General features: G+C 40.4%; 1 protein-coding gene across 6 annotated transcripts; it reads right to left on the bottom strand.

Moving 5' to 3' along the window:
* Positions 1-274: 274 nt before the first annotated feature.
* On the bottom strand, positions 275-10,592 carry HisCl1 (Histamine-gated chloride channel subunit 1). Of its 6 annotated transcripts, none has more exons than XM_034980932.2 (9): positions 10,304-10,581; positions 7,523-7,778; positions 6,836-7,019; positions 5,272-5,498; positions 4,996-5,078; positions 4,231-4,365; positions 3,613-3,789; positions 2,488-2,693; positions 275-1,929 (listed from the first exon to the last, which is right to left on the bottom strand). In XM_034980932.2, the coding sequence occupies exons 2-9, from the start codon at positions 7,558-7,560 to the stop codon at positions 1,756-1,758; spliced, it is 1,224 nt and encodes a 407-aa protein (XP_034836823.1). In that variant the 5' UTR covers positions 7,561-7,778; positions 10,304-10,581; the 3' UTR covers positions 275-1,755. The 6 variants fall into 6 exon arrangements, with proteins under 6 accessions (XP_034836823.1, XP_069362730.1, XP_069362732.1 ...); XM_069506629.1 differs by having other exon boundaries at positions 10,358-10,581; XM_069506631.1 differs by having other exon boundaries at positions 10,379-10,581.
* Between the last annotated feature and the right edge of the window lie 3,452 nt (positions 10,593-14,044).

Genomic DNA, 14,044 nt, shown 5'->3' with positions numbered 1-14,044 from the left:
GTTTGTTAGGTAGGTAATAGGTATTTGTATATGAGGGGTGCCAGCCAGGAAACCTCCCAGTGTGCCTGAGTGCTGCTGGTCCCTTTTGGATACGTCCGAAGGGTAGTAGTATTAGGGCCGATGCACCCCCGTAACATGGCCAATAATTTCTCTTCTCTATAAATCTTCTTCTTCGGGGATATTGTTGGCTATGGTTAATGGCCTGGCAGGGGGGGGGGGGGGGGGGTTCCCCCGCGTTTCATCATATTATATGTTTTAAATAAATAAAAGACAATCTGATAAAATACTTATTAGTTACACATGATACACACCTTCGTAATAACGAACTTTGGAAAATAATGAACTGAAACTATTATACGTACTTAACTTAAAAATTGGCAAGTTTTTTAAACCTAAATTCCTTAGTAATAATATTATCTACGACTACTTTAGGTCATCTCCCTCGTGTTAATATGAAAAGAGTGAGACGAAGAGTAGGAGAAATAACGATATCCTACAGGCACAAAATTACTAAGTACTTAAGTACATTTTGAAATAAAATATCTATCTACATTTCGGTTCCATTTTAAAATTAATGGACGGCTTTTTTTCACTGACTAGGTTGAAATTGCAATCGGGGAGGCAACGCCCCGCACAGCCTCCGCGCCAACCCGATGCGGGCGAGCGCGGCTGACGTGACCTAACGCCTCATACCCCGATTGTCATCTCAACCTCTCGCGGACTTGAACACTTAAAACTACACATCGAATTATTTTATCGCAATTGTCTTAAACATAATATTTTAGTCCGTTCTTTATAACTTGACGCCTAATTTTATGTTGGCACCATTGCAAATCACACAATAATAAACCCTAAGTTCTAAGAAATAAAGGAAACAAAGCAATGGTGCCAACATTAAGTTAGGCGTCAAGTTATAGTGAACGGGCAATAATCTATCATTTCCAAAATATTATACAATTAAGTATGTTAAAATTAGGTACAACACGATTGTAACCAAAACACATAAAAAATAATTAAGTACATGAGATTTTGTATAAAATATTGAGGCATACTTTTTTTGCTAATCTTAGAATGATTTGTTGAACAGTAAAAACAAACCCAAAAGTAACTAATTCTCTAATTATATAATATAAAAAGCTGGAAATGGATACCTATATAAAGTAGGAAAAACTGACTGACTGACTGATCTATCAACGCACAGCCCAAATAACTGGACGGGTCGGGCTGTAATTTGGCATACAGATAGCTATTATAATGACCATCCGATAAGAAAGCATTTTTGAAAAACTAAGGGGGTAATAGAGGTTTATGAAAAGAAATTTGTGGAAAGAAGAAAAAGAAGTTTGTCATCATCATCGACAAATAGACGTCCACTGCTGGACATAGGTCTCTTGTAGGGACTTTCATACGCCACGGTCTTGCGCCGTCTGAATCCAGCGGCTCCCTGTGACTCATCTGATGTCGTCCGTCCAATGCTGCGTCTTCCGGTGCGAGGTCGCCATTCCAGCACCTTGACCCCAACGTCTATCGGTTGTAAGAACTATGTGCCCTACCCATTGCCACTTCAGCTTCGTTACCCGTTGAGCTATGTCGTTGATTTACACTCAGTTAAAGTTACACTTTAACTTGAAAAGTCACACCCTCACAATTTACTGTCTCAAGAGTCAAGACTCAAGACAAAGTCAAGACAGAGACAGGCAGACAAGAAAGACAAGAAAGAGTCAAGACAGGCACACTCTAAATTCAACAAAGAGTTTACAAAAACGTCGACCAATAGACAACATTGAGGATGAAGAAGGAAAAGGGAAAGAAGAACCTAGAGAACCGGTCGATGTATATCGCTGTCTCTCTCCCGTTGCAGAAAGTGTCGTACTGCGGGAGCGAGGCGGATGTACTGGCGCGAGGGTCCACGGAGTTCGGAAATATGTGCTAGACAGTAAAAGAAATACAATTTTAGTATCTAATCGCACAATAAAAAGGTAAAAAGGTACTTATCGTAGGATGCTTATAAGCATCCTGCTCCCTTTCACGGGTTCTAGTCCTGGGTTGAGCCATGAAATTCTCAATAACAGCCCAGAGTCAAATAGTTGGTGGTGTTAAGCCCCCCGTGCCTAGAAAGAGGACGTACAACCCGTCGGAAATATGTGCTAACCTGGCTTGGTGACGTCATGCAACGCGCTTGCGTTAACAACGGTACTGGATAGGCGAAAATGGGCGAGCTGCGGGGAAGCGCGAGGGGAAGCGCATTCCAGCGAGGTGTGCAGATATTTGCGACGAGTTGTAAACTGTAAAGTCTTACATGCCTGATTCGTCTCCGGTCGTATTGAATTGCCATCCCATCGGACTATGAGAGTGGGGGAATAAATTGTGCAATTGTATTTGCGCCTAGTTTGAGCACACACATTTTTGTACTGTTCTGTCCCCTGTGTAGATGGTTAGTCTCTAGTTGAAAATACTGCATGTGATTATTATTAGCGAGGAACTTACTTTATAAGCATCCAGCTCTCTGGACAGGTCCTCATCAGAGTAGCCCTTCATGGCCTTAGTGGCGACGGGGCCCATGTAGTTGTTGACCACTGCGAACTCGAACAGGGACAAGAAGACGAACACGGAACACGAGGACATCCATACGTCTATCGCTTTCACGTACGAGACTGGTGGTAGGCTTTGCTGAGACTGGGTGTTTTGGGTTGCTGGAACATAGAAAAAAGATCTTCAAAACATTTTATAAATGAATAGCTATTTGAAAATCTTTTATAAGTCTTGGTCTATGGTCTAGGGCCTACGCTATCCTTACTAAGAAAGAAACCGGCTGAGCTTTCAGTTGCTAACATGATGGTTTAGTTGAATTGTTACATATGTGGCGGTTGCCACAGATGCAACTAGATGGCGATATTCAATCGATAACATTTCATGACGTAGTGCCAAACAAATGTACCGCCGACAGTACTCGCACTAACGGAGTTTTCTGCAATCTGCACTATATTAAGAAGTTTCAAGATACAACCGTTAGCCCAGCTGGCGCTACCGAGCAAACCAACCGCTCGGTGGGAGATCTCCCTTTGGTACGTTCAAGCCTGCACACCACTCCCGTACACATGTTCTAGCTTTTATAATCCGCCTTTTTTCTGTGCATTCCAAAACAGTGGTAGAGTCACTGACATAATTAGCATAAAATACAGTAGTTGTCGAACATGAATGAGTTTGTTGTGGGCTCTTCTCAGACCTGGGTGCGTTTGGAACCCTCGTAGCTTTAGTTTTAATTACGTATTAATTATCACCACTATATCATAATATCATCTTACACATAAAAATTTATAACAATCAGGAAGCGTAAAATTTTACCAATTCTGAATACCTATCAAATTTGAGTTTGAGTTTGAGTATGAAAAAAATATTTTTTGATTTTGATTGTTGCAGAAAAACCTACATGCAAAATCTAAAGTCTCCAGACTTTACCGTTCTAGCTACGTTGTTATGTCAGTCAGTCATCTCCTCCTATATAAATATAGATTACTGCCCTCCATGAATATATTTTGATTTCAAGAATTAGTGGAATAAAAAAACATTTTGGCTTTCACAAACTCGAAAATTAGTGATGCAAAAGCTTACCCAAAGTCAAAAGTGACGTAACACCTAGAGTGACTCTGGCAGGAATAGCTTCAGGCTTGATCCAGAAGGATATCCAGGACATGACCACGATCAGCGCTGATGGTATGTACGTGTGGAACAGATGGTAACCCAGCCGACGACGCAGGTTGAAAACCACGGCTAGGCATGTGAAATTACCTGGAAGAAAAAGCTAGAAATATAATTAAAGAAATATAAATAAACTGTAAAAGCAACACTGTCCGCGTGGACAACACAAATTTCAAACTCCTATTTCACCCCCTTAGGGGTGGAATTTTCAAAAATCCTTCCTTTGCGGATGCCTACGTTATAATAGCTACCTAAATTACCCACAATACAATAGTCAACATACCTACTTTTATTAAGTACTAGCTGCCCTGGCGGACTTAGTACCGCCTAACAGTCAATTCTTTTTCAGGATTTTTTTTAAATTTTTCTCTCCGTAAGAACCATCCTCGTACTTCAAGGAATATTATAAAAAAAGAATTAGCGAAATCGGTTCAGCTGCTCTCGAAATTTGCGATCAGCAACACATTCAGCGATTCATTTTTATATATAGAGATTATCGATAGCAGTACCTTAATCTAAGTTATTACTTACCTGTAGAGTATTCAATGGTGCAATCCGTAGTATAATTGTTAGCGATATCCAGCTGAGGTAACTCGATTTCTGGATTCACCACCAGCGGGTCGGTTAAGTTCCATATGAATACCAGATCATGTACAGTGTGTGATACTGTAAAAAACAGTTCGCATCAATCTATAAGATACGTCTGATATGAATGATTTTAAGCACCAGACATGGTGCACTTCAACCGTCCGCTGCGCCAGATCCTTCTTTCCACGCACGTGCAAACTGTGGGACCAACTCCCATCGGCGGTGTTCCCACTAGATTATAACATGGGGTTATTCAAGGGGCGGACCAACAAATTCTTAAAAGGCCGGCAACGCATCGGCGGTTCCTCTGGTGCTGCAAATGTTCATGGGCGGCGGTAATCACTTAACATCAGGTGACCCGCCTGCTCGTTTGCTCGCTATATCTATTAAAAAAAAAAGCTTATTTCGTGGTTTAACGACGTACATACGATTAATTTGATGTTTTTATTTGTCGATATTTCAATCCAATTCCACGGGTCGTGGGCACGACGGGACTGCGGGACGAGAGATGAAGTTCGAACTGTCATGGGCAGTAGCGAACTACCCTCTTTCTTCATCTCTCATACTTCATCTCTCGTAGCACCCTGCACCGCAGTCCCGTCGTGGCCACGACCCGATATCGTATCGTATCATAATGTATTGTTCATTTTTTTTGTATAAAGTTTAATATCTATTTTTAATTTGGGTTTTAATTGAACTTTTACTTACAACTCTCGATCATCATGGAACAACTTTGAGTATCGTGTGGGTATGTTTCAAATTTCATCGCACAAGAAAGCACGAGTGTCAATCTGAAATTGGAGAAGTTTGAAATATAGGATGATTTGAAAACAAGTAAGAAACATCTCAATTAAACAGCGTTTCGAATAAAATAAACCGCATTAAAATCGGTCCATTCGTATGAACGCTACGATGCCACACAAACACACACACACATACAAACTTTCACCCAAGTTATAATATTAGTGTGATAAGTACACTAACTTGGACATATACAGCAGAGTTTTATCATGGTACAGCCACAAGTAGTGGTTAGGTATGCTCATCTCGTGGAATGTGACCTTCTTCGCGTTTTTGAAGAAGCAGTCTGGTCTCCAGATGTTGTTGAGCCAGTCCACGTCAAGGATTCTGTACTCTTCGTGCATGTTCTCCGGTAGTCGGAGACGAGGGTCCCGCCAGGACTGCGCGAGGAATATGTCTGCTACGTAGGTCTGAAATGTTACAGCTATACTTAAACGTGTCCTAATGCTTAAGAGTTTCGTATCCTTGGATAGTTTCAGAAACGAATGATACAGGGTGTAACCAGAAGAACGAAGAAAAACGAAGACAGGTGATATTACTGATGATTACTGATATGATACCACAAAAAAACGCGAATCTTATCATTTTACGACATATTGCAAATAAAATATCTGACTGAAGCGTCAGAAGTAGTAGTAAGTAAGTGAAGAAGTAGTGTGTCAGAAGTGATGATGTGGCCTAAGAAGCATCTTAGGCCACATCATCACTTCCCATCAGGTGTGATTGTGGTCAAGCGTACACCTATAATGAATAAAAAAAAAAAAAAAAAAGTCAACAAACGTTGCATAAGTAGGCCACTTGGAGTCAAGGCCGCGTCGTTGGCGGGGCATTGACCCGAGTTTTTCACGCTATTCATTGCGGGTTTGACAAATACTAAATCACTATAACTGCAAAATGGGGCAAATGGTTATTGGTACTGGGTTGTGTTTAGGTAGTATAACAATAACGCTAAGTTTTTGCTAGCGTTCTGGTTACAGCCTGTATTATTTTTGTAATCGATATTTTTATACTCCAGGGTCACTAAGTTGAAGGGTCAGCCTCCATGAAAGCAAGCATGCTGTGGAGCACCAATAAGTAATCCAAAGATGTTTTTCTAGAAACAATATCCAAAGGAATCTTAAACTAAATACTGATAAAATCTACTGAATTTATAACTTAAGGTACTTGTTACATTACAAAAACAGCGTTTTATTAATTAAGACGTCCCAAACAAATTGAGGAATTTGGCAAATCTAAATATATAAAAGGAAAAGCTGACTGCCTGACTGATCTATCAACGCACAGCTGCAAACTACTGGACGGATCGGGCTGAAATTTGGCATGTAGATACGCGTAGCTATTATAACGTAGACATCCGCTAAGAAAGGTTTTTGAAAATTCATCCCCTAAGGGGGTAAAATAAGTGTTTGAAATTTGGTTAATGACGAAGTCGCGAAGTATAAGCTAGTTTTCTCCACACATGAGCATAATATCTCTTACCAGGAGATCTACCCAAAATCTACCTAAAACATTTTGCGCTCAGTTTCATACTGACTGACATAAATCAATATAACTACTGTAATACATTATTACGTAACAGCTGCATTCTGTACTACGGTATTCCGTAGTACAGAATGCAGCTGTTTCAGAACAGCTAGGTCTCTAGTACCTTGAGTTTGCAGAACTGAATTATTCCGCCCCAGAAACTTTTTCAGAAATTACACTCGAACGCAGCCGAAACTCGTTCCTAGTAACTTGTGAAACTCACCATACTCTCCTCGTTTATGGAATCCAAAGACAGCACAGTGACATGGAAGTAGACTATGGTAGGCTGACCCAAGAGCTTGGGCGCCCTGTTCTTATCATAATATTTGGCTTTGACCGGCAAAATATCCCTCAGGGACAAACTGGACTCCGATTTGAACTCTATTTCTTGAAATGTGGAGTTGGTGCTAAAAGAAATCATTGCTTTTTTAAAAACAACTCGTTAGGTGTCGTGCGACTGTACCGACACTGGGTGCTAATTAACCATTTTGAGTCACAAAAGAAACTATGTTTTCTAATTGAATTTCGCATGTTTCTTGCAAACATTTTCGAATTGAACTTCGCCCGCCCCCCCACTGCTAACCATGCAGGAAAAGCAGCCACTCGGCAAGCAATACGCACCACCACCACGCAGCACCACACAAATTGCCCCAACACCGGAGCATCCTCCGGTCGGGGCCGAGGTCGGTGTCGGGGCGAAACGTGCGTCGAGTGTGTTTTGGGATTTGTGTGGTGCTGCGTGGTGGTGGTGCGTATTGCTTGCCGAGTGGCTGCTTTTCCTGCATGTGTTAGCAGTGGGAGGGCGGCGGTGCATTTCGCATGCTGCATGTTGCATCATACAAATGCATACGACCTGTTTCGCGGATTACAGCAAATTAAGCTTTACTTAAGTAATAAAAAAAATACTCACAGATAACTGACAGCGTGAACTCGACTCGCGTTCACCATCCGTAAAGAATGCTATTACAAACACCGCACTCCACTGCATCATATTGCACTGTTTTTCACTAATTATCCACGTAACTATTTTGTGTTCCATTCACTTTATTTCCACAAATATCAGCCCACCGTTTTGTCATTTTCCTGATATTCTCCTCCTCCTTCTCCGTGTGGTTTAGTGACTTTCAAAGACACTGCAGCATTTTACTTCACAAATATCGCATGGACTGATGAGAAAAATCACAATAGATTTTTTTTATAAATTAACAAACTCTACTATCCTAAGCAGATACTCAAGCTTTATTGCATTCAAAGAATTAATGAAGTATCCATTATTTTATTAGAATTATTTAGGTATGCTATTTAACCACGAAATTTAATTAATATAACTATTCTAATTCCTTTTTTTAGGATCTGTCATCCAGTACTGGAGGGATGGCAAATTGACCTCGGTCAGCATAATATGAGGTAACGCAGCCAGCCATAATATTTAATTGTTATAGACTTGTATACATATCAATATTTCAAGTTACAAAAATTAATACTTAATCAATTATATCCGAGTATTAAACAGGTTAAATTATATATTGTTTTCCGGGTTTTTTATTCGGTTTATATGGAGAGAATGAACGCGTCTCTGCGGTTGAAGATCGGGTTGACCTTAGATATTGACACACTGTAATCTTTTTAAACGGAGTTACCCTAACAGACTAAACGCATTAACACGTGTGTTTGGTACATGCAGAAAAGATTCTATTAAGAATACATTGGAACATGTCGCTTGCAAAGGTTTTCTTTCATGGCAAGGGCTTACTACGTGTTGTTGGTATAACGATTATATAACCTACTGGGGCGCAGAATTCTAATAAGCTAATAGAGAATAGAGCTGTAGGTCGATTTCGGTAAAAGTCAGTAAGTATGAAATTTACATCTAACATTCGGCGAGCCCGCCGAATAATAACATTACACTACTAAACACAACAATAATATTATGCAGCGTCTACACTAAGACTCTGAAGTGCTTGTTGATTTTCTCCTTTCAAAAGTGTTAAAGCGCTAATATAAGTGAAAAATTAAAAACTTGCCCATTTCGGTAGGAATTTCGCAGTTTGTCCGAATCGGTAAAGGAAAAGTTCTTTTGAAACGAAACGATTTCATCATGATTTTTATTTATTTTTAAAAATAATTAATTACTAACGTCACGCTGTACGGAAAGCGGCTCAATGGCGTCCACAAGGCGTAATGACAAATAATTTAAATTTTTTAACATAATTAAAAATTATTTTAATTAGGTACTTTATTTTTATGTTAAAAAATTGAAAAAAAATGTCGTTTACAGATTGTGACGTCATTAATTATCTTCCGTACAGCGTGACGTTCATGTTAAAAAAAAATGAAAATACATGAATGTTTTTAAGATTATTTCTAGTCCCATAACTACCACTACACAATATCGCGTCCATTTTATTACTACAGTCCAAGACCTATTTATTGCATGTGGAGCAGTTTGTGCCACTTATGGTACTTATGTCAACTCTATTACCACCACATCCATTGAGTTGGAACCCCCCCCCTCTCACTATATGCCAGAGACCGCACCGGTTCGAAAAGCAGATTTAAATGAAAACTTCTTAGTGATTATGTACTAATATCAAGACTATAAGCGCATGGAGGTAATTTTATGAAAATGAGCTAAATTGCCAGGACTTTGCAGGGATACCGCGTAGAGAAACCGATAAACTACAAGTCTTGAATGAAAAAATACTTAGTAAGTGATATCATCATATCACTAGTACCTATATGTACTACCGTAGGGTATATCTTCAACATACTCTATACGGCCAAAACATCGTGTCCGTATAGAATGGCTCATATCATTCGTAAGGTTTCATCGCCTAGACATTTTAATACTATGCGAATGGCGCTATAATATTGAACCTCTATACTTAATAAAGAATTTATAGAATAGCGTAGTTCGTAAAAAAAACGATGCCATACATTAAAAAAAAGTCGAAAAAAACGGGCCGAGTTGAGAACCACCTCCTTTTTGGAAATCGTTTAAAGAGTTGTTCTTAGAGACTGTCTACTACACTATTGTGGCTAATTCCGTCGTACTCTCTAAACTAAACTAAAATGGCACGTCTAAATCTATTGCTATCCCTTTCATAATTTTGCCTGTGGAAAAGGATAGCACTAGATTGAGACCTGTTAATTTAGTTTAGTTTAGAGATTGTGTACAAGAGAATTGGCCCCAATGTAAGACAAAAGTTAGAAAAGAAGAAGAAGACTTAATAAAAAGAGCCTCAATAGTTCAACGGTTGAGAAGCGGACTGAATTCCGAAAGGTTGACGGTTCAAACCCGACCAGTTGCACTATTGTCGGTACTACTCCTAAGTACTCCTTGTTGCCAGGGCACAAGCTTTACGCTTAATTGGAGGGGAGAGAAGGGAATCAGTACCCTTATTATAAATGCGCAGGTGTATTTGTTTGTTGGTTTGTTGGTTTGTTTTTCAATCACGTCGCAACAGTGCAACGGATTGACGTGATTTTTTGCATGGGTATAGATAAATACCTGGAGAGCGACATAGGCTACTTTTATCCCGGAAAATCAAAGAGTTCCCACGGGATTTTTTAAAAACCAACCAAACCAACAAACAAACACACTTTCGCATTTATAATAAGGGTTACTGATTCTTTTTTTAATTGCCTAAATAAACCACTCTATGTAAATTCTAATAGAAATAATACCTACCTATTGTTACGAATAAAGCTTGAGTATTAAATACCTAACTAAATAAGTAACAACTTCAACGCCAATTTACGTCACCATCCTAATTGAAATAATAAATGCATAATTTCACTGAATTCACTCTTAAAACATAATTTCCTTTAACCAATAAAAATCAAAATTAACGAAACTTTTAAATAAAAACTGTTTGACTTTTGTTATCAACTAAAAAAACAATACATAGTGGCCATATTGGCTCGCCGTGAAATACTGAAACTACTGAAGCTAAGGTGGAAATTCCAATGTATGGTACAAGTTATACGCGGCGATACAGCGATTAGAGATTCTATTTTATTTGACGTTAAGTTGACAGCGATTACAGCGATTTCAATTCTCAACTGCACCCTTACCATGGACAGGAGACAAAAACAACGCATCGGCAGTTCCTCTGGTACTGCAAATGTTCATTCATGGGCGGCGGTAATAACTTAACATCAGGTGACCCACCTGTTCGTTTGCTCACCATTTCTATTTTTTTTTAAACAATAAAAATGATCCCCCGATTACCTATATCTACTGACAAGGGATAAAACATGTCCACCTCTCAAAGCACGGCAAGGGAAAGAAGTTTATCCCCGTGTCGGGAACTCGGGGGACATACTAACCACCGTCCATGGGCGTGGGAAGCCCAAAAAACCGGCCAAGTGCGAGTCAGGCTCGCGCAATGAGGGTTCCGTACTACAGTCGTATTTTTTCGACATTTTGCACGATAATTCAAAAACTATGATGCATAAAAATAAATAAAAATCTGTTTTAGAATGTACAGGTGAAGACCTTTCATATGATACCCCACATGATATAGTCACTCACTTCGAAAGTTGAAAATACTAAGTATTAGTTCATGACCACAATTTTTTTTTTGTGTGATCTAACCCTAAATTCACAGTTTTCAGATTTTTCCCCAAATGTCAGCTATAAGATCTACCTACCTGCCAAATTTCATGATTATAGGTCAACGGGAAGTACCCTGTAGATTTCTTGACAGACAGACGGACAGACAGACAGACAGACAGACAACAAAGTGATCCTATAAGGGTTCCGTTTTTCCTTTTGAGGTACGGAACCCTAAAAACAGAAAAAATTACCTTTTTTGATATTTTTAACCTCGACATTAGACGTGGTCGGTTTAATTCTTATAGAACTTTACAACACACGCGATACTCACGCACGACACAAGCGCGACACACGCGCAACACACGCGTGACACAAGCGCAACACACGATCAACATACGCACGACACACGCGCCACTCACACGCTAATCCGGTGCGGGTGAGCGCGGATGACGTGCGGGTACGCGGGGCGTCCCCCGCCTCATACCCTGATTGCCATCTCAACCTGTCGCGGACTATAGATACAGCCAAAGGCTGAAGCCCCGCCGATACTGTTTTTTTACACGACTTTAGAGAGCTTGTTTTATCTGGTGGGAGGCTTTGGTCGTCGCTAGTTACCACCCTACCGGCAAAGCCGTGCCGCCAAGCGATTTAGCGTTCCAGTACGATGCCATGAAGGGCAAAGGGGTATGGGTTTAATACAAACTGCCATATCCCTTCCAGATACAATATTTTCTGCCGAATACTGTACTCGTTCTACGATATAGATATAGATATCTACCTATTACATTAGCATATTGCACATTAAAGGTACCTGTCTACTAAATCAAGCGGAGAAGAGCGCAGAACAATCATATTATTGATAAATGACATGATAAAGGTCTGCTTAACACCTTCCCCGCTTCAGTGGACAGGCACCCTAATACCTACAAGGTAAAGACAGTGTAAGCAATAAAGTTAAGGTAGGTACCTACTACCTAGTACACGACGGGACAGGTCGAGATGGCAATCGGGGAGGGAACGCCCCGCACACCTGCACAGCACCCGCGCTAACTCGGTGCGGGTGAGCGCGGGTGACGTGCGCCATCTCGACCTGTCGGGTACTGTCCGTACCCTTATATAAATGCGAAAGTGTGTTTGTTTGTTGGTTTGTCCTTCAATCACGTCGCAACGGTGCAACGGATTGACGTGATTTTTTGCATGGGTATAGCTAAAGACCTGGAGAGTGACATAGGCTACTTTTTATCCCGGAAAATTAAAGAGTTCCCACGGGATTTAAAAAAAATCTAATTCCTTGCGTACGAAGTCGCGCGCATCAGCTAGTTATGTACATATTGATTGAACCTCGAATTATCCAGGAGTTGACTTGAAAAACTGCAAGCCAAGTTGTCGATGACAAAGGCCGTACGACGTATAGGCAAAGAGCCCAAGGTCTCGACCTAGCCTCTAGTTAATCGCATTACATGGCACCCACCACCAACCTGTCACAGCTTAGCAAACATACAGTTGACAAACGGCGAACTCACGCACAGTAACACTGACCCAGCGGTCGCGTGAACTAAATTTCTGGGACGCCCGTGACTTCATCATAAACAACCAGTCGCCGGCTACTACAGCGCACTTAGCATGAGAAGGGTTTGGCCACAGCCCACCACGCTGGACTACTGCAGGCTTCTGAATTCACACACCTTTGAGAACATTGTGTAGAACTCGCAGACATGCAGGTTTCCTCACGACGATGTTGCAACTTCAGATATATTTTTTTAATAGATATAGCAAGCAAACGAGCAGGCGGGTCACCTGATGTTAAGTGATTACCACCGCCCATGAACATTTGCAGCACCAGAGGAACCGCCGATGCTTTGCCGGCCTTTTAGGAATTTGTTGGTCCGCCCCTTGAATAACCCCATGTTATAATCTAGTGGGAACACCGCCGATGGGAGTTGGAGATTGGACCACCTACTTGTTTTATGACTATCATAACAGCACAAAGTATCATCAGTATTAAGTAGTATTTTATTTAAAGTATCATCTGAGGTTAATAAAAGACAAGCAAGCGAATTGGCACATTTTTATTTTACGAAAATTTGAAAAATCATTGTATAATCGATCTACTTCTTCACAACTGTATAGTAGCTATACTGTGTACAACTAGTGGCGACTTAATACGATTTTTAATTATTAAGGTTTACTTCTAATTGAATCGAATTTTCCAAATGATCGCGCTCGGTAAGTACCGATAGGAATGTTATGTGGTAGGTACGTAGGAAAAGTTTATATGCGCAATTTCTATGCGGATGTTTTTCTTAAAATGGCGTTTTCAAAGGCAAGCAAAGGTATTTTTTCCAAGGCGTGTGAAGTTTGCCAATCCGCACTGGGACAGCGTGGCGGACTATGGCCTAAAACTTTCTCATTCTTAGATAGGACACCTGAGCTGATTATATAGTATATAAAGACAGGGTCGCGCAGGAATATTAAACAAAAACGAGAATCAGTACCCATTTTATAAATGCGAAAGTGTTTGTTGGTTTATTCGTTTGTCCTTCAATCATGTCGCAACGGAGCAACGGAGTGACGTGATGTTTTGCATGGGTATAGTTAAGACCTGGGAGAGTGCCAAAGGCTACTTTTTATCCCGGGAAATCAATGAGTTCCCACGGGATTTTAAAAAACCTAAATCCACGCGTATGAAGTCGCGAGTACCAGGTAGTTCTAAATAAATGAAAGAAACTTTATGCCGACATCACTTCGACACGAAAGGGGCATAGACAAAAACATAATCTTTGATCATAGATAATAGATTAGGGATGTGGCATAAAGCATGGATAAAAGTGGGCCGGCGGCGATGGGATGATCATGATGTCATAGAAACAT

The sequence above is a fragment of the Maniola hyperantus genome, chromosome 23 (genome assembly GCF_902806685.2).
Source record: "Maniola hyperantus chromosome 23, iAphHyp1.2, whole genome shotgun sequence".
Taxonomy (NCBI): Eukaryota; Metazoa; Arthropoda; class Insecta; order Lepidoptera; family Nymphalidae; genus Maniola; species Maniola hyperantus.
This window is presented reverse-complemented; position numbering and strand designations above follow the sequence as displayed.